The following is a 22,865-nucleotide window of genomic DNA, read 5'->3' as shown; positions in this document are numbered from 1 at the left end:
TCATTACAGCTATTGAAGGGCATTATGCAGGGCGTGTCGTGAGTTTACTTAACCCCACCTCGAAGAAAAAAACGCAGCTTAGAAGCGGTTGACACTTGTACGATAATTTAATCTTCGCCGGTCTTGTAATCGACTAAGGTCAACTGTAACGACGTTTTTTTTTTTAAATATTCTCGTAGGCATCTCTAAATGGTGACAGGTAAAAATACTGATGTGGCATAATTACTGAAGAGAAATGTTAGCTGATGACTGGCAAACTTCAGCTAGATGACGAGCAAGCCTTAGCCATCCCATGTTTCTCCATGAGGATACGATATAATCCGATGCTATCTGATCGGATATCAAAACACAGTCACTATACAACGATAAGCTTTGTCAGATTGGGTCATTCTTTCATGTCATTCAACACTGGAAAGGTTTCTTCTTCCATCTGTTAACCTGTGCCAAAAAGAGGGAATTTTTCTCACGTTGTCGCATTATCACGAAAGCACTTTGGCTACGTTCTGTAAAGCTCTTGCCAAGTAATTCTATGGGGATAAATCTTAATTGAGAAGGACGTGTAAAGACGCTTGCTGTGTAAGAAATCTGAGATTACTTTTTGACCTAGCTTCCGGATTTTTCGGATCATTTTCGTGGGTTTTCTCCAAAAAACATACGACACTCTAAGTTTGGGGTCACATATCATGCCAGACAGAATTGCAAGGGTGGTAGAGTGAGGATGTTCGGGAAACTGCAATGAATTATTGTAAGTGGTTCAAAGTATTGTTTGCGGTCTTGGCGGTGGTAAAATTAATCCGATTAAAGGAAACACCAGACTTGAGAGTATTCCTCAAGGCATGGATACAACTAATTTACCAGAGCATGAAAATACAAATTCTTATCCCTCCTCTCTGATTATGATAATTAACCCAGTCATATCAAGTGTTGTTATCTCTTCTCCTCTGTTCACAGCTGCAGTGTAGTAACTTGTGTACTGAGTCACCAGGAATGTTATATTGTTTTTTTATCGCATAGGCGCTGTTTACTTACATAACAAGGAGTGAATTTCGATTGCTTGCCAAAATATTTTCGGAAGTTGTTGCTTCATTGCACAGACGGATGTACGAGTTGCCCGGCCTTCTATCACTGTTGAAGCAATGACCATAGAATTGGTGTATTTGAGAAGGAATGTCGCTGTTTTGATTATCCTTACAGCCGCTGTAATATTCGCGGTAACAGCTGAAGGAAACGAAGGTACGCTATTGTGAGATTTGCAGAAGATGTATCGTGACTGAACGTATACCTCTCTTTCTTACTACTTACATAGTCACATTTCAATGCTAATTCATAACACCAAAATTGCAATCAGCTGTTTTCTTGAACGAAAGATACGTAAAATGGATTGCATTCCTTGAATTACCAAACTGTCCTTCAGGGGCTGGCCTCTTTGAAGAGACTAATGGATTTTGCGAGGAGACTTTTACCAGTCGAAATTAACTACGATGCACTCGCAAATCTTTGCCAAGTAATGGCTCAAAGAGAGAAAATGCGGGAATTTTAGCTTTGGGTGACGCGTTTCATCATACTCTCCAGAAAATTATTTGAAACTGTGCTTTTACAACACGTTTATAATTAACACATCGTTGCTTCGTGTTTTCATAAAAAATCTACATACCAAAATGTTTTCAAAGTTCCTTATAAAAAAACAGCCAAAACAAACTTGTCCTGATAATGTAAATGCCGTGTTTCATTATCGAATGGCTCGTAAACCTCTCCTTGGCTTTTCCGCCCACGGAATACTCTACATTTGGTAATCTGAAAAAACAGGAAAATCGCTAATAATGTGGGAGGGATTACTGTTTTTTTCAAGAGACAAAACGTGTAGCCACGAAAAAGGAAACAAATTGAACGGCTCATAAACTCGAGGCGGTATTAAGAGAGGCTAGACAGTGGGAACCGATAAACAGAACCCTGCGGTTGTTTATGTTCCCTGTTATCCTGTCATTCATACTTGCGAGGTTTCATAGTCTGACCGCCGTTAAGAAGGTATGGCGGGCACGTAAATATTTTAGAGAGGTACTTTTAATTATAATTAAATCAAGATCCTCTTAGTGGATTAATGGATTTGTTATTTATAATAATTGGATTAATGTATTTTGCCATAGGGGGGAGGGGAAATCCCCGTCATGGACTTAGTCTGTAGAGAGAGATTTTCATTTTGGGGTGGGGGGTATATCGCATGCCTTAATTTCTCTAGAGGTTTGGAAACGGGTTATAAAAACGTCATAACATGTCACATACAAGATTGGATGATTTTGGACGCGAGCCTGAAAAACTGGGTTCTAGCTTTTGCTACGTGCAACAACAAACGTTTTTACTAAACTTATGTTGTAACGAGGTTCCGTGAAACAGCTTAAAACAACTATTTTGTGAAGAAATTGTGAAAGACAGCCACACAGGTCAACCAAATATAATTATTTCTTTATAAACATGATTCTGAAATGACAAAAAAAATTGAGATTTAAGTTGACCAAAAGAGCATACTTTGTCTTATTTCTATAGTTTATAATTCACGTGAAATGTCTACTATAAACCCTTTACACCCTAACATCAGTAAACATATTCTCCATACTGTTTTCTAGACATTTCCTTAGGTGCAGCCTAGGAGAATTTGTTTAACAATCAAGAGCTTCAGTTGGTGATCATTTCCTTGATTCTTGTGACCTAGTAAATGTTTGACTCAAGGATGATATTGTAGGGGAAAAAGTCGCTTTTAGGGGTGTAAGGGCTCTTTACATCTTGTCTATTTGTTATCATTTTAGGAGATTTGTTTAGATCAGCACAAAGAGGAGCAACCCATTGTGAGGTGGCCATAAAGAAATGCACAGCAATGTACACAAAGAACTTAAAAGATATCACTTCTGATGAACATGTGTGTCTAATGTTGGCAGCTTATAAACTTTGTCTTGTGACAGACGCAGCTTCATGTACAATGGACACTACATACCACACCCTTACTACTGTAGTTTCCCAGTTGTTCCATGGTTTGTGTGTGGACAGCAGTGCGAACTAGAAGCATCATGAACAGTCTTCATCAATGGGAAAACTTTGATGTGTAAAAAGTTAAAACACAACAATTATTGCAAACCAGCGGGAGTAACAAGTACAAGAACAGCACAAGATCGTTTCATGACTCATGGGATTTGCTGCAGATGTAACAGGCTCTCTAATTCTTTTGCAAGAAATGGGATAGCTCTCCTTCCCTGAATGTCCATCAACTCCCAAGAAACTTTCTACCAATACTTCAATGACGTGCTACAGATAGTTTCAAAAAATTTATATGGGTTCAATCAATTTCCACTACCCATGTATTAAGGGAGGGGGATAAGGAATAGAGTGGGGGGGGGGAAGGAACATAGGGGAGGAGGAAGCAGGGTTGACTATTCTGAGTAACAGCTGGTAGTCAGGTTGACTGCAGTAAGATGCCATGACAGGACTCATTGACATGTAACACCCACCTAGCATCATTAAAAGAAGTTATTAAAGAATAAATAAAGGAGATAAGTTTGTAGAGAAACTGTAATGCTGGGTCAGTGGGAGTATAAAAGGATGGTTTGGTTCCATCAGCTTAGTTGATGATGTAAATTGGCCATCGCAAGCAGCTGCCAAGCTGATGTTTTGAGTGTTAACTCTTTGTCATTCCCATTCAAGGAATAATCCAGCATAAATTCACAACTAGAGAATTTTTTTTTATTCTGTAGAGGGCTTTGTTTTGAAAACCTACATACTAAGGGAAATATCTGTTAAAAGATGTGACTGCCAGAACTAGTATGAAACTACCACCAACATCTAATGATTCTAACCTCATCAAGATTTAAATAAGATGTTCCTGAATGATCAGTAGCAAATAATTTCAGCTGATTTTGTTAAACATGGCAAAAACTACAGCAGTTGTCAAACAAGATGCTCCTGCATAAGGAACACTTGAGTCTAATGATAACTTCCAACTTCCACAGTCCTTCATGTTTTGGCTCCTTAACACTTCAAAGCAAGGGAAACTTAAAAAAAAACACTAGCAGTGAGACAGCTTGTCTATTACCAATATCAAGGAAGATGATGTCTAAATTAAGATATGATAGAGGCCAAGTAGTCCTTTACTTCTGCAGGGGTGAGACGACGGAAGCCTTGCTCATTACACACCCCTAACTCAATATTGTCTTCTGTCATTTGTCCTTCAAAACTCTCCTGCATTGAGACAAAAACAAAGGAGAGAGCAGTTTAGTAGTTCCTAGTAGTCTAGCACTTTCTCATTTTATTTCCCAGCCTGTTAGGCTAAGGCAATCTCCTTTTACCTCAGGAAATACAATTTTAGAAAAACATTATTCTTAACAATTTCCACTTTTTAGGAAAATGATGTTCAAAAAATTGTTGTTGTGAACTCACCTTAAGAGTCAAGATTGCTGTATGGATAGCATCTTCTAATTCAAGATTTTCATTATACCTGCAAAGTGAAGATGTCATCTAACTATAAATGAGATCTTAAAATAGAGACCAATGACAAAAATGGGAAAGTTCATCAAACTAGAGATGAACCTAGGTCTTGAAGCATAAGACAACGAAATAGGTCATTTACACATTGGGAAAGTCAGGTAAGGATCCCTCAAAGATAAAATCAAGAGGTGAGAAGACATGTTTTTCCAACTTTTGGATCTATGGATGCCATCTATACTATTGTGCCAGTTACTGAAAGAGTTAACATCAATTCTCTCCAGTTATAATCTCAAGACTTTAGTTTTGGTGATTTGAATATATAACCATCTTCCATTTGTATTATTCAACAAACAAACAAACAAAGCAACAAGTGACATGACAGACTGTGAAATTTGGATTTGATTAATCAAGGCATATCTAAAGGATAATCACAGTATATAGAACTTACCTCTTTTCAAGAAAAGTTTTGCCATTGATATAGTTTTTGCCCATAGCAGTGGCCTTCCAGGCAAAATACGATCCCTGAAATACACACAATTTTGTAAGTATTTTGTTCATAGAGCTTAGTTAATATCTGTGAGATGAAAGTGACTGATCTAAATGTAAGGTAGTCTGAGTTAAAATTTTTTACTGCAAGAACCTTCCAATAGTAACAAAAACTACTCTTAACAGGAAAAGAGACAGTCAAGCAGCAGACTCTCTAATAGAAAGTATGAACTAACCATATACTTCGCAAGCCTGATAAGTTTCATGACAGAGTTTGTCAGTCCTAATTAACTGTTGTTAGTCATTTGTAACACCGCAGGCTACAAGCTGTATTCTCCCTTCGTGAGCTGTTTTGTAAAATTTGGTTTCATACTGCACAACTCCAACTTTAAACCCTTATGGCCGGTTGTCATATTAACTTACATGTATAACCTGGATCAATATCAGTATCTGGGCAACTGCCCACCTACCCCTCACCTAACTCAACAACAGTCAATTGATAACAAGTTGAGGTTAATGTTGGGTTAAGGGAGGGGTAGGTGGGCAGTTGCCCAGATACTGATATTGAACCTATAACCTTATGTAAAATTATTAGAGTGTGTCTCTTACATCTTACAAAGAACACAAATTACTTCCTTACCGATGGATCACATTGAAATAAGTATGGCCTGTCATCATCCCACCCAGCAACAAGAAGAGACACACCAAATGGTCGAACACCACTAGAAAAAGACACAAAAACAATGAGACAGCAATAAATCTCATATGCACAACTTGAAAAATAACATTGACTAATTTACGAGATTTTCTTCTGCTAGTTGCACTACTGGTAGTGTACTTACCCTGACTGGGTGTACTCCTGGACCACAGATGCAAGTTTTTGAACCAACTGTGCAGTTGGTATTTCCTCCTGATACATTAGATAGTATTGCTGTGCTATCTTCCTGGCATGTCGAACCAGAACTCTGTGAGTGAAAAAAAGTAGTTCTTTTGGCAAAAAAAAATTACCACTGCATATTTGAGAACGGAATCTAGATTGAATCAAATTCTATATAAAAGTTGAGTGATGGTCACAGCTCTCATCTCATATTAAACTGTTTTTGTTTAGCTTTGTCTTTTTTTTCCCACCAGCCACACAGTGGATTGAATTGTTTTTCGTATCCAAAGCAATTTGGAAATGAGTTCTTTATGACCAGATCAACCAAAGACTAACAATGAATATATCAAATTATAAACATTCAACCTTTCCTATTTCACTTCTTATGCAAACTTGAGAAAATCAACTCATTTCATCTGAAGAAGATAAGCAGAACTAGCAGAAGGAAGGCAAAGCATCAAATATAGCAGTAGAAGCCACAAACAAACCTGTAGTCTGGGCCCATTCCACTATAAACCATTCCAACACTCTTTGTCACCATTTCCACCTGAAAGCAAAAGGTAAAAGAAAATCTTCACAGATAACTTCCTAGTATGACGGGGTTTTTTTAGGGCCAATATGAACAAACAATGGAATGAACATTTTCAATTAAACTCAGAGTGTTAAGCTGTAAAAAATGCCAACTGGAAGGAGGCAGATCAGTTGGCTATTTATCATTTCATGAAGTGCAGCTAAGCTGTCGAACTCAGGGCAACCACAAAATCTAACTTGTAGTAGTGCAGGGCTTGAACACAAAGCTACTGCATTACAATAGCCTGCCTCAAAAAATCAACAAGTCCTAGGTTATGCATAAGATACACTGACAAAATTTTCAATATAAAATGCCCAAATTTTAAAAAGGAAAATGAAAACTAACAAAAGAATCTTGCCTCCTTCTTGATAACCAACTCTTCTTATTGGTAAAATATATGACAAAAACAATGTGATTTTATGTGCAAATGCTGGACATAAATAAGTTCACCATTTTAATCTGTCAGCAATGTTTTTGATTGTAACAAATAGAATCCAACCTTGTTGATTGTACTGTCATCGTATAAAACTGACTTCTGTTTCTTTTCAGCAGCAAGGACAACTCCATTTGATGCTTTTTTTAAAATATTTAAAAAAAGTAAAAAATTTAAAGCAAAACTTTAAGTATATATTAGGGCTGCTAACAAAACCTAAATGTAAAAAACTTACACTACAATTGCCCACTTGAGTGGTTAAACAAATGTGATCAGTTTTCTATCTTATTGGCAGAGCATAGGGGATGACAATTTACCCTTCAGATACATCAGTGTACTTATCCTCCATACTTTCCCTGTGAAATTGCTATGGTGCAGAAATTGAGAATTTGCTGAACAATCACAAGCCTCTTTAGAGAACAATCATCTCCCTTATTTTCAGGGTTGATAGTGTAAGGAGAGGTTTGATGGTAATCAGTGTAAGGGATTACAGAGTTAAATTTCTGGTTGATAGGAGGGGCACTTATTTGATGAGGGCTTGTTCTAAGGGACATGTCAATGAAATAATTCACAGTGAATACAGTTTTCATTTCATGACATTCTCCTATATTCAAGACTATTTACTGTCACTAAAACTGACCTTTTATACCCACAGAAGGCCCTCCTGCTGCTACAGCTGCCAGAGCATATTCTATCTGAACAAGTTTTCCAGAAGGACTGTGGACCAAATATAAAAACACACTCTAGCAAAACTTTGCAGAGATTATTGTCTTCTCCCCTGACTGTGATAGAGCAAATTTTGCAAGTCCACAGAAATTTTTGCAAATTTAAAGATTTTAAAAATTATTCCAAAAATAGCCATTTCCCAGATTTTTTTGTTGAAGTTTAAATTGATTTCAGGTTTAATCAAAACTATAACAAAATTCTCAAACATGATTGGTTATCACCAGCCTGATTTTAGCACTAATAGGACAGTGTACACATCATGCTTGTAATTTGACAGTGTAATAGGACAATTGAAGGGACAGTAAACATGTCATGCCTGTGAAAGTGGACAGAATGCACGTGTGTGCATACTGTTTTCTTGTGTTTTGCTGAGTTAACTGTTGTTTTTTTATTAAAACATACAACCAATGTTTAGTTTCTTTCTCAAATTTTGTCATAGTTTGGATTAATCAGTAACAGAACTTCGTGTCATCCAAGTCTGTCTGTAACCATATTTGTGATTAACAAATTGGACTCCTGCTTTGTGGTCATCCAATTTTTTTAATCACTCATATCATTACAGGCTGAATTGGACTCCACTTGGTCCTATTACCATTATAAATAATTTTAAACTAGTTTGATTTGTATCCCCATTTGTTTAAGGATTATGGCAATGTACCTGGCACAATTGAGAAATTGGTGCAAATTAATTAAAAATTATTTTTGAAATTATTTTCAATTTAGACTATATGTATTACACATCCATCTGTCCACATGTATCATGTGACTGAATGTTAGCTCAGAGATGCAACACTGTCAGTTTTGCCTAAGTATGACTGACTGAAAGTCAGACCATTTACTGTTTGATTGACTGAGACACATGCACTGAAGAATACATGGCTATTTCAAGACAACTTCATATATATGTGTTGGTGGGATTTGAAAGGCGAATTACTTAAAAATACCCTAAATATTTTCATTCAACAAATGCAATTAAGAAACCGGATATGCTGTTGTTTGATTACGGTACGATATGTTCAAATAAAAATCCACCCCTGACTGGAGAAATTGAAAAATTTCCTCTTAAAATAAAAGTCACCTAAGCTAAGCTAGTACTGAGCTCAAGCTTACGTGCACGTGTTAACGTTATTTAGACCGTGGTTATGGTACACAGATGTCCACAAAAGAAACAGTAGAAGCTATAAATTACTGAATCACCAATTTTCACACTCTAAAATTACTTGGGAGTTGGTTAAACACCAACAGAAATGATATTTGTCGAAAATTTTTCAACAAAAGTAATATGGAAGACAATGCAGTCTACGTGAAGGCAAGGTAGGTGGCATCTAATTCTGGGTGACTTGTTTCATATTTCCCGACAGAATAATTAGCCATAATAACATCTTGTTTGTACTGCTAAAGATTCTTTTAGGTCTTAGAGGGAAAGAGAGAATAAAATAATTAAACTGTACCTGAAAGTTGTTAGACTAAAGCTGTATCTTTCCGTCATTTTGGATCAGGGTTAACACTAATGCACCGCGACACTCTGACTCAGCAGTGCTTGGTATCCAGGGTGCCACTCGGTCGTATTGCGTAGGCTTGGTTGCCAATGTTCATTGATTTCGTGTTTTCCATGAGTTTTGATGTTGCCCACGTCGATTTGAGAGAAGTTTACTAATTGCACGGATATGAGCCGCCCTTATCGCAATCGAACGCGATACAGGCAACATCCCTACAAACATTGGACAGAATCAAGCGCTGTCAAGCAAGAAAGAGTGTTTGAAGATAAAAACTTTTCATCATCACTGCATCCAACTTCTGCACCAGATAATGGCGGTAATAGTCAACTGCCAGGCTGGGATTACCTTCTGCGTCGCAAAGCTGAAAGTATTAACGATCGCATTCTCAAGAGTAAAGCATCAGAATCTTATGATGGAACATCTTATAGTGGAGCTTATGAGGTGTCGTCACAGTTTGTGATCAAACAGGAGCCAGGTAATCCAACTGTAAGAGAACAATATAGTTATTCAGCGTTATCATGGACAACTTGTAATGACCGTGCTCAGGATTATGCTCAAAAGGGAAAGTTTTGGATTGAAAGGAGAGCAGAGAGAAACATCCTGGAACCTGAAGCTGGACAATCACGTTCCGATCGACTGGCTGATGGGTATGAGAATCACCAGATGCGCAAAGTTAAATTCGAACATCCTTTGGGGTTCCGTGAAAGCCGTCATTCCAAGTACTCAGCTACAAGTTCTGGTCAAGGTAGTCATCTGACGGTCGAAAAATTGATTTCTAACATTCGAAGGGCTGTTGCTTCAAATCCAAATTTTAAGAGAAACGTAGTAGATTCCGTATGCAGTCAGACATCAGGGAATGGCAAGAAACAAAGTAGCATTTCAGACAAAAGTGTTGAGACATGCACAACAAGTTCTGAATTAAGCAACCCTGTTACTCAAGGGTCCGAGGAAACATTGACCTGTAATTTGCCTCAAAATACTGGTGATGAAGTCAAGCATGGTACCATGATGGACAGTAATGAAGAAGTTGAACATGGTTCTATGTTAAACAAGACTAGTGACATAGCAAATGGCAGGAGAAAAATAAAAAACATCTCAAAGCCAGATATGAGGAGAAATAAGCATAATCCTGGAGGAGGGAAGACTCTTATCCATACTCTACCTTATCCAGCCGAAGGTGTTGAAGTGCAATACACCAAAGACCCAGTTGAAGCAGAGGCTTGGTTAAAGAATAATGTTATTGATTGTTCTGCACAAGCAGTTGGTTTAGACATTGAGTGGAAGCCCCAACTGAAAAGGAAGAAGGACGGAGGAGTAGGAAACAAGACTGCAGTGTTGCAGCTGAGTGTTGAAGGGTCATGTTTGGTTTTGCACCTTTGCCATATGGAGTCAAAACCAGTGTTGTTGAGGAATGTTTTGAGTAACAAGTTGATCTTAAAAGTTGGAAGTGGAATTTTACAAGATGTAACAAAGCTAAATCGTGACACAGGACTTAGTTGCAAGGGGCTTATGGATACACAGAAAATGGCCAAGTCAATTGGTATACCTGTTTCACAGAAGCTAGGGCTTAAAGCTCTTGCCAAACATTTCCTTGGAATTGACCTGGAAAAACCAAAGTCTGTGTCCATGAGCAATTGGGAGAGATGCCCCTTGAGACTTAAACAAATTCACTATGCTGCATTAGATGCATGGATTGGATTGAAAATTTACCTGCACATGAAAATGGTAAAGGGCCAAGAACAAGTGTTTATGGAGGAGGATGATGAGGAGAAGCATGTAGAGACTCTCCAGTGTCAAGTGTGCGGCAAAAAGGTTAAAGGTCAAGATAGCCTGAATAAACACAGCACAATTCATCCTCAGTGCAAATGTGGACAGATTTTTTTGTCAGAAATTTCCAAGAAGCACAAGAAGAAGTGTCCTTTTGGTAGGGCTTTGGTGCAAGAAGGTCAAACTGATGATGATGTCACAGTTTGGTGCCAGGGCTGTGGAAAGAAGTGCAAGAATGAAGAAGTACTCAAGAGGCATGTTAGAGAAGTAGGGCATGTGCAATGTCCATTTTGTAACAGGTTACTTCAAAACTCACAAAGCATTAAACATATTCAGAGGTGCAAAAATATAAACTGAAAGTAGTTCTGAGTTGATCTCTGGAACATGTTATTGAGCTTGTGTTTTGTTTTCTTAGATTGTTATTAGTTGAATTTTCTTATCTAGAATCATTTATTTGCAGAAAACTTGTATCTTGTTGCATTAGATGGAATGGGGAAAGATTGTGGCATGTTATTCTTCTCAGAAGGAGACCTTCATTTAAATTCTGGTGTGAATCAAAATATGAAATAAAGGTTATTTTTGTATTTCATTTCTCTTCTGTATCATTTTTTACTCCAGCTGTTCTGTGTTCATCCTCATCTTTGCTGAAATGAAATAAATGATACATAAACACATGCTTCTTGGAATATGAACAAGAAGGTAGTCATAACTTTTGAGCTTTTTTTCAAATAAAATAGTAAAAAGATACTGCTTAATTGGAGGCAAGCGATAAAAACATGCGAAAGGTACTGAATGATTGCTAAACACTGCTCAGGTGACATGGAGCAGTGGCAAAATAATTTCAGTCAGATGCTTGATATGACCATCCAATGACTTTTTTGGGAATTTTTTTTTGCACATGAAAAAGAAAATCTCCGTCCTATCAACCGGATGTATTTTTCAAATGTTAGGGTAAAATCGAAAACAAAAAACTGAGTCAACTTTGTGCGGCTTTGGGTCGATATCGCACTGTTGGGAGGGAAGCTGGGAACTAGTATGCCCCTTATTGGAATCCTGGGAAATTAAGCTTTTCCGACACGTGAGTTAGCCCTCTTTTTCTGCGGCCATCTTGGATTCTAGTGTAGCTCCGTAAGTGCTACAAGAAAACTCCCAGAATGGGTCGATTACACGCACCAGGGTAAGGAAAATTGACAAGAAAAACGTTAAAGAGTGTTTGAACCAGCTGATATACTCAGAATGTAGCTTTGTACTCTAAATAAGAGTGTAAGAGGCATGTTCAATGATGTGGATTATGTTCTATCGGAACTTCAAGCTTTTCGTTTCTTCGCAACTTTCCTGACTTTTTTCTGATATTTTTTCAAAGGAAAGGTATATCTGGTTCAGCTTTGCCTTATCGCCGAAGTGTCCCAACGGTGAGATAATTACGATATAATTGCTTGTGGATTAAGGAAAATAAGTTAAATTTCTTCATAAGTACACACGCATACATGCTCTTTATGGGTGAATTTTCTATTTGTCTTCATGCGCTAACATTTTTTTATTGTTTTGAAGACTCGTTTTCAGCTTTGATGCCGTAGAAATTAAGAATTTTCTCAGATATTGATGAACTACTTTGAATTCTGTCTTGAGTTGATCTCAACAACAATGCTTAAAAAACAGCATCATTCGACATACTTTCCGATGGGTGATCTTCTTACATGTGATTCGTTAGTTACATGTACGTATAAATGGAAATTTTGAGTGGTAAAGAAATGGATTGTACATTTTTTAATTTTTGCAGATTATTGAATTAAAGAAGTCTTATTTTTAATGTAAGGATAAGGAGCCAAACGAACGTTGAACTACTATAAATTTCCCTCAGTTGTGAGTTGAACTGTATGTTCATTGAGAAATGTCAGAGTAATTTGGTCTATTGAATGGTTAACATTGAAAATGCAGCATTTTCAAATACAAGGCATCAATTTACCTGGGATTTATGGTGTTTTAAAAATATTGTAGTTTCACTTATTCAGTAAACAATAATGATGCTTGTTAACTAATTGTGATTTGTATATTTTTCTGTTTTGTTCATACAAGTGGCTCAAGTTGACAGCTGATGATGTCAAGGAACAAATTTACAAGTTAGCCAAGAAGGGCTTGACTCCTTCTCAGATTGGTTAGTATAGAAGCATTGAATTTTTCTAGTAGCAGTGCTTCAAGTTCAGAGCTTTTCAAGTTGCTCTTTGGTGACTGAAAATCAGAAAATTATAGCCGGAAAAAAGTCTTACTCAGCAATAACTGGCAGTCTTTCCTGAAAGCTTTTGTAGTGTCTTGAAACAATGCACTTGCACAACCTTAGAGAAATTAAAGAAACAAAAGGAAGTAGTAATATTCTATGAAAATCTTTATCTCAATTGAATTTAAGGTCATAAAAATTTAAGAGGGAAATCATTGCATTCTGGCTACTCATTTGGCAACTTTTGCTGAAAGTTCAGTCCCCAAAGAATTATTCTACTTGCTGTAGCAACCAGAATTGTCACCTTTTGGAGAGCTATTTACTGAAGATCAAACAAAGGAATATTCAAGACTCCAACTGAAAAAGAAATCGTTTGTTTCAATACAGGTGTGATTTTGCGTGACTCACATGGTGTGGCACAAGTACGTTACATCACAGGAAATAAGATTCTCAGGATTCTCAAAGCTAAAGGTACTTATATTTGTTACTAAGCAATCAGCTAATGGATTTCTAACCTGCATATTTTGGAGAATGATATGAAGGCATCCATCCGAACATTTCTTTTATTTATTTGTGATTGTCAAGAGTTAATAATATCCTTGAAATTGCTACCCTGTGTGCAGCTTTTTGTTGACTTAGATTTTCAACTGTGCTGTATGTCTGTTGTTGTGGTGAAACTGTAAAATTTATCTGGAAGCCAAATTATTACTTAAATCAATTAATCAATTAATGTCACTTAAATCTAGCAAATTGTTAGTTATCAGGGTGGCTCCAAAGAAACATTATCCTCTAAGTTGGTTTTTATTCACAGGGCTTGCTGGATCACTCCCTGAGGATCTTTATTTCCTTATCAAAAAAGCTGTTGCAGTCCGCAAGCATCTCGAGAAGCACCGAAAGGTGGGTAACCTTTGCTTTCTATATTACGTGAAGGCTTGAAATTGGTACAGTAAAGGTACAATAAATATATCTGTAATTATCCAAGAGAACTTCCCTTTGATCAATGTGGAGATGGGGTAATCACAAATGTATAAAGCAGGAGCTCAGGAGGAAAAACCTTCTGCTCAAATTTCTTTGGTTTTCTGTTGCTGTCTCTAGCAAACCTTTTTCATTTCTTATTGAGCTAGTCAATTAAGGAAGAGGTTTTGAGGTAGAACTGGTCATAACAGATACATAATGCAAAAAAGCTTATCATCAACTGCAACTGTGTTGATGTAAGTGTGGAATGAAAAGCAAAGATAGTCCATCAAACTGCTTTTGAGCCAAGAGGAATTGAGCTTCATTATTTTTGTTTTTGTTTTACATTACAGGATAAGGACTCTAAATTCAGGCTGATTCTTATTGAAAGTAGGATCCATCGTCTGGCCCGTTATTACAAGACCAAAAGAGTTCTGCCAGCCAACTGGAAATAGTAAGATTTGTTCAAGTGCTCATTTGGTTTTTGCTGCAAATGGTCCTTAGTTTAAAAAACTTGATGTTATTCACTTGTTATACTTGTCTGTACATGTTCCTTCCAGCAGCAAATTGTAGTTTCCTCATTTTACTAAGGGAGGGTAATTATAGACAATCTGTTTGGACATTTTAAGATCATTATTGATTGTTCTACCCATCTTTCAACATAGAAAAGTAATAAAAGAAGTCATGTGTAAGGTACCAAGGGTGGAAATGGATGAAACCAGTCTGAAGACAAGTCTTGAAGAATTAAAATACAGTATCAGGAGTATTGAAATGTTTGCCAATGATTAACTCTGTTTTTCTGTCTTATTGTTTCAGTGAATCATCTACAGCCTCTGCTTTGGTTGCATAAGCTAAATTTGTAAACAACAAAATAAAACCATCGTATAGAATTCACTCTTGTGTTGCATTTTATATCTTAGTTTGTTTCTGTATGATGCACAACCTTGCCACATAGCTACCTTGCTTTTCCTAAAACATTTTGTCCTGATGAGGAGCTGAAAATTTTTATTATTTAAACCCCACTAATTCAGTCAATATGCTGTGAAGTCTTTAGTCTCTCTTTCTGTTCCTGGTGATAATTATTGGAAGATAAAGAGTGGAACTGAAATGAGACCATATGACCACTCAGTTGAGGATCTCATGAAAAGTTTTACTGTACTTAGTTCATTTGACTGTCACAAAACTCAACAGAACAAATTGTAAAGGCACACAAATAAGTATTACAGATGCCCATTAGTCATAAACAGTGTTCCACAGTATTGGAGTTCTGGCTGTGAACACAGCTTGCCTTTTTATTCTACCCACTGTAAAAAAAGGGTATGTTTGGAATAGTGAGAGAGATGGCCATATCAACAAGCCGTATGAGATTGATCCTCTCCTTGAAACTATGCAAGCCTAGAGATCTTTGTTTCCTCAAATACCATCGATACTTGTGTCAACTTGGCCCTTGACTAACTGCAGCAAATGGATTGCCATTAACCACTGCCATCCATTAGATGCCATACTTAATCTGAATAAGTTGGTTTTTCATTTGAGGATTATAATAGAATAATTTGGGTCCAACTTGGTAATCCACACTGTCCTTTGTTCAAAAATCAGAGAAAAGAAAGAAATTGGAGCTTTAGATGTGTTTCTATTCTACATATTTTCTTTTTGAACTTATTTACAAATGATCAACTGTAATTATGATCACCAGTTATGATTGAAAGAACTCAAGTATGATTTTGCAATTAAGTAATGTTACCCCTGAGTAGGCTTCACTGGAGTACAACACACAAAAAGCCAAGTGTATCTAGCGAATAACAAATATTATAATAGAGATATTTTCCCCCTCCCCCTCCCCCTCCCCCTCTCATTATCATTAGTTCGTGTGGTGCTATGTGTTTGATTGATGTTGAAAAATTACCAGTCCACACTTTTTTTTTAGACAAACTTGAAGGAAATTTTCTCCTACTCTAGTAATAGCCAATGTGGTGAGATCTTCCTTCATTTTACAATGCACTACCAAAAGATGATTCATTCATATCTTGCAAAAAATACATTTCTAGTCAGTTTTGTATTCTTCTTAAAATTCCATTTTATCAACTACTGATGATTCATTGTTACAAAGTCTTTGCTGTCTCTTTCATATCTTGCCATGTAGATATCCCCTACGAAATAAATAAAACATTGACAATAAAATGTGGAATTCCACATCTCACATTGTACATTATCATCATTTGAAGTTAACATCAGTTAGCAACTAAATACTGGTAAACTGCCACATTTTACAGATTTTAGGAAGAAAATTCGAGGTCATTTCAATGCCCTTTCTGCACAAGTTTCACCTTTTCACATTTTAACAATGATGCCTAGGAAACACACAGTTCTACCGCAGTACATAGAAGAAGCAATGACACTTAGATGAGTAAAGGAGTACCAAGTTGTAAAAAGTGCTTTTTAAAATTTTGAATTCACATTTAAGGTCTGAAAAAATATCTCCCAGATTTTGGTATTTTATTATTACATTGAAATGCAGGTCTATCTTGGATGAAAAGTACATGCAATCTGTAAAAATTCTATGTAAATCAGGCACATACCAATTTGCATATCATTATTTGAGTCTTGATATGTGCTGCTAACACTTCCTTCAAATCTCTTACTTCTTGTTTTTTGAAGCGTTCATAGTCTTTTAGTGCTTCCTCGTTGAATATTCTGAGAAATATCAGATGAGAATTAAAAAAAAAAAAACAGGAAAACAGGAAACAGATGAAATTATGGTTTTGTCAAATGTTTGTGGGAAGTAAACTGTAGCATGAGCAAACCCTGGAAAGTAAGGAGAGGAAGGGAGAAGGGGGGTTGGGTAGTGACTCTAGTGGGTCATATTTAACAGCATAGCAACAAGACCATCAGCATCATTGTAATAAATATGAATCAATTACCATTAATCAGTAAGTTATATTACTTAACTGGGGAGGAAACCTCAAAAGCAACTCTCTCTTTAAAGGAATATTTAAACCCAAAAATTCAATGAGATTAGTATGTGTGGATGAGTGATTAAAAGTAAATCTATGCAAACATAAATAAAACAACCTAACTTCCTCCTTTGTGGTTTTCACATTTTCCTCAGCATCATTTATTTGTTCATCCAAATTGTTTATCTTGGTCTCTAACACTTCTGGAGTCTCAGCACCAAAAATCATGGATGACAATCCCTTGAATGAAAATCCTCCTGACTTGGGTGGGGTCTGTCCACTTTGTAAGGCTTCCTACAAATATGGCGATCATTAATCATTACAAACAAAATAAATATGATTTTAATGACTACATAAAAAAGATATCCAAAAAAATGGATTGTTCTCAATTTTGTACTCAACAGAGAGGTGTAACATTCAACACTCACAAATTTAAATTGACACACTTGAAATTTTTACAGAAATCAGCAGTGTTTGCATGATAGTATTCATAATTTTTCAGTTGAAAATGGTTTTAAGGAAGTAGGGATCCATCAGACTCAAAAACATCATTAGAAGCCCTCAGGCATAAGCATTTCTTTGCATACACAAGCTGGTAGATGACCTTGAGCAATTCAAGCAGGTGAAAGGTCTGTGAGTGGTCTGGTGCTCGATCCCAAACCTCTAGTACTTATAATGTGGGCCTACTAACATGCTACAACTGGCTGGAATTTCCAAGCAATTGTACTTTCATGATGTACAACTTAACCTATTGCTCAAGTTACCTTTTGAGCATTTAAATCATCTCTCTGCGTTTTCTTATTATTCAAAGTCTCTTCCGCCTTTTCCATGTCATACTGACGAAGAAGCTGCCGACTTGCTACACCTCTGAAACACAGAAGAGAGACAGTTCAATAGGAAACCAAAATGTGATGTGATGCATGTAACATGTTCAATGACCACTGTGTGCTTCACATATTAAGTAGCACAAATTCAAGCTTATTACTAAGTTTACCAGTAAAACCAAAAGTTTACTAGGTAGAAATATCAGGTTGAGTTTATTAAAAAATTATAACCATCACTGATGATAACATAAGGCTGCCATGCAATACATGGCATAAAAAATTCCAGTCAATGAAAAAGAGGTATACTTACTTTAACACATCAGAGAAGTGTAGATATTCCTTGAGTGGTTCTGCGAATGCCATTTCATCTTCATTAAGTGCTTCATCAACAGATGCTGAAAATCTGTTGGTATTTTACATATGAATTATTACAAATTTTATGCCTATTCACTAAATTTTAACTATTTGAAAGAGGCAACTTGATCAACACCCTTGTGCCAAGAACAAATAAAATATTTCTTCAATCAAAGTAATGGTGTAATCAAAACCAGCTGCTGACCTGTCCATGTAATGGCCAGATTTTTGTAGATCATCACCCATCTCTTTCTCCAATGAACTCCACTCACTGTTGATGATAGGAAGAAAAAATCACTCATTAGTTACTCAGACAAAGATTCTTCTACATATAGGTTGAAAAGGCTGACAACCTTAACCAAGTTTTGTTGAAACAATCCATTCCCCTGTAATGTTAAGTCTTTCTTTTCTTTTTTTCATTTTGTTTGTTTGATTGTATGTGGTCCACTTGTGTCACTATCATCAAAATTTACAAGCAGGAAAGAAGAGACGTTTGGACAAAATTGTAATGAAGGTTGTAGGTATTTATGAACCACAAGAGCAAAGTTACTCACCTAAAAGTCTTTCCATAGGTGGCATGTTGTTTGTGGATGGAAAATATTGTATCTGAAATACGCTAAAAATACATAATGTAATAAAAAAGAAACATGCAATTATTAAAAAGTACTCATTACTGAACAACTGTATTGACATAAGGGATTGTATAGGACAGGTGTCTGAGACAACACCAAGCTTCAAAGGTTCTAAAAAAATTATTATTATTAAAAAACAAAAAAAATTAACTACCTGTCTGACTTTTATCATAGCCCCAACATTACTTCCTAGATTTTCAGCATAGTGTTTCATGTCTTCAAATCTCCTAATAAAAAAAGAGAAAACAACAAAAAAATACTTTAATAATACTATTACTATAAATCAATGGTTAAATTATTTGAAAATTATGCAATAAGCCATTCATTAACTATGGAATTTTCCTTCTTTTTTTTTTTTTTTGGGGGAGGGGGGGGGGTGCAGGTTTATATTTAGTAATTTAAAATCTATTTTCAGTGATCTTAAATACAAAAGAAACCATCCCTGGCTGGTAAAGTAACAATCAAAGTTAGTAATCAGTAGAAGATATCTGACCTGTCTGGTTCTTTAGGAGAAGCACTCCAACTCTTTAGTCTTGAGTCAACCTGTAAAAAAAAAAATCACAGCAAACCTGACCAATCAGTTTTCACAAATTACACTAAAAAACACTTGACTGACAAACATATCTCCACTTGACTCTGATGATGACTTCCACTTGTCAAAACATCACTCCCTGCTACTACTGTCCATACCTTGCTCTGAAAATTTGTTGCCAGCAGAGCTTCTTTCCATCCCTCTTCCTATAAAATAAACACTAACACTAAGGATCATATTGTTTTCACGTATAAATGGAATTTTTCAATTTTTTTTTTTTTAACTAAAACTCAAATGCTTTCTTGGTTCAAATATACTCAAACATGTTTTTGTGTATTGCAACTGACAATACTTATTTAGTACATTTATGGTAAGATGCTATTCTTCTCTGTATTATGATTAAAATCAACTTACCTGATTGAAAAATGAAATAAATGAGAGGTCCTGGGAAAGTTGGGGATGAGCCCCACATCTTAATAAAAAACTCTGAAATACCAAACAGTACAAACACATATATTAAAGTTCACAAGGCAACCAGGTGGACAATCAGACATGGTTTGATGCTACTCTGGTTTAAAGATTTAACGAATGTAACCAAGAAGTTTCAATTCATGGACCCATGTTTTGAAACTCCTGTCTATTGAAAAGTGCAAAAAAGGGTTCACCACTTCGCTAAGCGTTGTTGTAACAACATAGATGTTAAGTTGGATTTTTCATCTTTTTAAATATATAATATGTTTGGCGTGAAAGACCCTTCAAACATTTACATAATTCTCCACAATGTCCCACTCTATGTTCTGATGAGTGTTTTTGCATCTTAGATCATGCTTCCACAACTTTCCAACTTAAAATTAAAGAAGCTATTCACATTCAGTGGGAGAAACCTACACTTAATCATCAACTTCATCATGTTAATTAAAAAATTTCCTTGTAATTACATACATTGTTCTGTTACTGTTGTTTGTTCAATTAGCATTTTGTTACACACTTTAAATTAACCTTTGTACTTTTTAAAACCAGAACTGAAGATGACAGAAGAACTGTCAAAACTTGTTTTTAAAAAGCATTGTTTATTTTCTTAAATGCCTGTCTAGTGCTTTCATCAGGGGTGATAATTCAAAAATTATCACCACTAACCAATGTTACCACCAGTGCCTTTGTTTGGAAGCCAGGTATATCAACTCCGCCCACACTCCTCTAAATCTTGATGATGGTGGCTTACTATCTGACGCCTATTTACACCTCATCAAAAAAAAGGGCAGCTAATTAGTGAGCATGCGAAGGGATCTCTTACTGCAGCTATTAGATCACCCCTGATGAAGGCACTAGACAGGAGTGTTGAAACATTGCATCTATGAATGGTAACTTCTCAGTTACATTCATTAAACCTTTAAACCAGAGTAGCATCAAATCATGTCTTGAGTACAAACACAATTACAACAAATGCTTATACAAAGGAGAAGATTTAATTGCAAAGGTTGTCGTTTTAAGCACATTCATCTTCAAAAAGGACTATTTTCTATAATTTTGAGAATCAAGCCATGATATTTAACAAGGAAAACAAAAATAAACATGATTCAAAGGGAAAACTAAATTCCTTGTGGGTCAAAGTTATCTGCTGAGCAATATAAATAAGTTGTTACCTCGAGTGCAACCTTTCTCTTCTCAATAAAATCTGGATCAAACTTATCTGCAGCAATACGAAGGGCTGCAATGTTGATCTAAAGAAACAGATAATTGAAAAAGTTCACTCTCTCAGAGGAAAAATTGGGTTGAATACACTGGATAAGAAGAGTGAACTTATAACTCCTGCTTTACTTACCCTTTTTTCTGGCAAAGGGGGAACAATCAACTGGAAAGGAATGATATTTCTGTTAAAACTTTATAAACATGCATATTAATCACACAAATGATGCAGATTCAGGCTCTTGTTTACACTACAGATCAAAGGAAGTAGATTGCATTTTCATTTTCACACTACTGTGCATGATTGAAATTACTCTACCATACTCTAAGTAAGGAGTTTTTTAAACCATTTCAATCCAACCAAAAGCTACAAAAATCTATAGTTTTTTTCGGATAATTCAATTCAAGTGAACTGAGTTTGGTGATATATTTATTTACTGGAGAAAATACAATGAAAGACATATACCAAAAACTATTAGCTGATATCAAAACAAAGTTAACATAATGTGTATGCTCACTGCAGGGAAGTTTGCTATGAGATAATTTCTCAACAGCTCAAATTCACTGTATCTTCTCCATATGGAGGATGACATATCAGGCTCTCCAGCAGGAGGACCCCCATCAATGTACCTAATAAAAAACACAAACAAATTTCATCAGTAGATGTACTTTTAAAGGAAGAAACCAATGACTTGTAGAAACTCATAATCTTGCATGAACCCCCAAAAAAATTTGCAACAAAGATCTTATTTCTAAGGGCCCATTTAAACAGTCATGATAGTTGATGGTTTCAACTATCACACATGTTTGAACACAAATAATTGTGCACTGTCATTGACCATCATCTACAATCATCAACTATTATGTAGTTTGGACACGTTCATATTCCACATGATAGTTTATGGCAGTTTTTGCATTTGAACAATGGATGATGGCAAGTAATACTTTTTCAGTCAATAGTTTTGCCAAAAAGGGGCTCAAACCAAAATGGCAAATGGTAAAATTTTGCAGAAAGCCCAATTGTTCAATCTCATTGTCTCCTGATAAGCTTCAGTATCTTCAACTTCCACCTTTTTGACTAAAATTTCAAATGCCACCAAAATTGCTTATCTCAGCACAGCCCATATTTGTTTACAATTACCCAGATCTCATGGCATGATTTTGTCGACTGTTATCAACAATCACAAATCGCTTAAACGCAAACTATAGTCAATGAAAGGGAATAAAATTTGAAACTATCTTCGACCATCATCATCTATCATGACCGTTTGAACAGGGCTTAAGACCTAAATAGTCAAATGGTCCTCAAACCCAAAACGTACTTCAGTACCTTTCACCCCTTCCCCAAGCCCCTCTCAAGAAAGAAATTTTGGTTGTTACCGAATCTGACCGAGCAGAAAACGCTTCTAAATCTTAAACTAAGGTGAACTTTATCATCACGACGAGACAAGAGAGTCTGTGAGGACCAGATCTCATGTTTGTCACAGGGGGGCAATCGAAAAGATGCGTCGCACTTCAGATCGACTAACAATTAAGTAAAAATACCGCGATACTCCTGAAGCTGATCAATTTAAATAATAGTACATCGACTCTAGTGTCGCATCTTACAAAGGTGACGCGAACTGGTAAGCGATCAAAATCTTATGACGCGTAATAACAAAGTACCCATCTGTGTAAAAACTGAAAAAAGCGATGGACTCACTTAGTCTCTATGAGGTAAACAGTGTACGGTTCCTTCAAAATATCAGTGAAACGTTTCTCTGAGTCAATAATCGATATGATCATTGTATTTAACAGACTTCCTTCTGGAAAATATTGCACTTTTTTCTCGTCTTCCATAAAATCCGCCATCTTGTGATGTTTCGCCCAGCGCATGCGTACTCGC

General features: G+C 36.1%; 4 protein-coding genes across 4 annotated transcripts; 2 read left to right on the top strand and 2 right to left on the bottom strand.

Annotated features, from left to right (window-relative positions):
• Window positions 1–3,707: 3,707 nt before the first annotated feature.
• LOC131791783 (proteasome subunit alpha type-2) lies at window positions 3,708–9,081 on the bottom strand. The gene is made up of 9 exons (XM_059109173.2): window positions 9,015–9,081; window positions 7,478–7,554; window positions 6,904–6,977; window positions 6,322–6,380; window positions 5,799–5,921; window positions 5,597–5,678; window positions 4,919–4,992; window positions 4,423–4,480; window positions 3,708–4,224 (listed from the first exon to the last, which is right to left on the bottom strand). Exons 1-9 carry the CDS (start codon window positions 9,050–9,052, stop codon window positions 4,105–4,107), a joined length of 705 nt encoding a protein of 234 aa, XP_058965156.1. The 5' UTR covers window positions 9,053–9,081; the 3' UTR covers window positions 3,708–4,104.
• A 93-nt stretch (window positions 9,082–9,174) lies between these two features.
• LOC131791702 (uncharacterized) lies at window positions 9,175–11,418 on the top strand. Its single transcript, XM_059109070.2, has one exon. It carries the CDS (start codon window positions 9,231–9,233, stop codon window positions 11,184–11,186), a length of 1,956 nt encoding a protein of 651 aa, XP_058965053.2. The 5' UTR covers window positions 9,175–9,230; the 3' UTR covers window positions 11,187–11,418.
• A 487-nt stretch (window positions 11,419–11,905) lies between these two features.
• On the top strand, window positions 11,906–14,892 carry LOC131791789 (small ribosomal subunit protein uS15). The gene is made up of 7 exons (XM_059109178.2): window positions 11,906–12,006; window positions 12,193–12,241; window positions 12,906–12,984; window positions 13,432–13,515; window positions 13,856–13,941; window positions 14,352–14,452; window positions 14,815–14,892. Exons 1-7 carry the CDS (start codon window positions 11,984–11,986, stop codon window positions 14,846–14,848), a joined length of 456 nt encoding a protein of 151 aa, XP_058965161.1. The 5' UTR covers window positions 11,906–11,983; the 3' UTR covers window positions 14,849–14,892.
• On the bottom strand, window positions 14,784–22,857 carry LOC131791787 (sorting nexin-4-like). The gene is made up of 15 exons (XM_059109177.2): window positions 22,683–22,857; window positions 21,499–21,610; window positions 21,117–21,146; window positions 20,938–21,015; window positions 19,709–19,780; window positions 19,453–19,500; window positions 19,256–19,305; window positions 18,917–18,989; window positions 18,685–18,746; window positions 18,336–18,401; window positions 18,087–18,179; window positions 17,717–17,819; window positions 17,071–17,246; window positions 16,578–16,692; window positions 14,784–16,148 (listed from the first exon to the last, which is right to left on the bottom strand). The coding sequence occupies exons 1-15, from the start codon at window positions 22,853–22,855 to the stop codon at window positions 16,101–16,103; spliced, it is 1,299 nt and encodes a 432-aa protein (XP_058965160.2). The 5' UTR covers window positions 22,856–22,857; the 3' UTR covers window positions 14,784–16,100.
• Window positions 22,858–22,865: the final 8 nt, after the last annotated feature.

The sequence above is a fragment of the Pocillopora verrucosa genome, chromosome 10 (assembly GCF_036669915.1).
Source record: "Pocillopora verrucosa isolate sample1 chromosome 10, ASM3666991v2, whole genome shotgun sequence".
NCBI lineage: Eukaryota > Metazoa > Cnidaria > Anthozoa > Scleractinia > Pocilloporidae > Pocillopora > Pocillopora verrucosa.
This window is presented reverse-complemented; position numbering and strand designations above follow the sequence as displayed.

Coding starts and splice junctions, on each gene's coding strand:
- LOC131791783 (XM_059109173.2), bottom strand. CDS start 9,052: ATGACGGAAAGATACAGCTTTAGTCTAACAACTTTCAG. Junction 6,978..7,477: donor GCCTTCTGTGGGTATAAAAG/GTCAGTTTTAGT, acceptor TTTTAAAAAAAG/CATCAAATGGAGTTGTCCTT. Junction 5,679..5,798: donor CAGGAGTACACCCAGTCAGG/GTAAGTACACTA, acceptor GTCTTTTTCTAG/TGGTGTTCGACCATTTGGTG.
- LOC131791702 (XM_059109070.2), top strand. CDS start 9,231: ATGAGCCGCCCTTATCGCAATCGAACGCGATACAGGCAACATCCCTAC.
- LOC131791789 (XM_059109178.2), top strand. CDS start 11,984: ATGGGTCGATTACACGCACCAGG. Junction 12,007..12,192: donor GGTCGATTACACGCACCAGG/GTAAGGAAAATT, acceptor ATTTTTTCAAAG/GAAAGGTATATCTGGTTCAG. Junction 13,516..13,855: donor CAGGATTCTCAAAGCTAAAG/GTACTTATATTT, acceptor TTTTATTCACAG/GGCTTGCTGGATCACTCCCT.
- LOC131791787 (XM_059109177.2), bottom strand. CDS start 22,855: ATGCGCTGGGCGAAACATCACAAGATGGCGGATTTTATGGAAGACGAG. Junction 19,306..19,452: donor CAACAAATTTTCAGAGCAAG/GTATGGACAGTA, acceptor TTTTTTTTACAG/GTTGACTCAAGACTAAAGAG. Junction 18,990..19,255: donor TCTCCTAAAGAACCAGACAG/GTCAGATATCTT, acceptor TTTTTTTATTAG/GAGATTTGAAGACATGAAAC.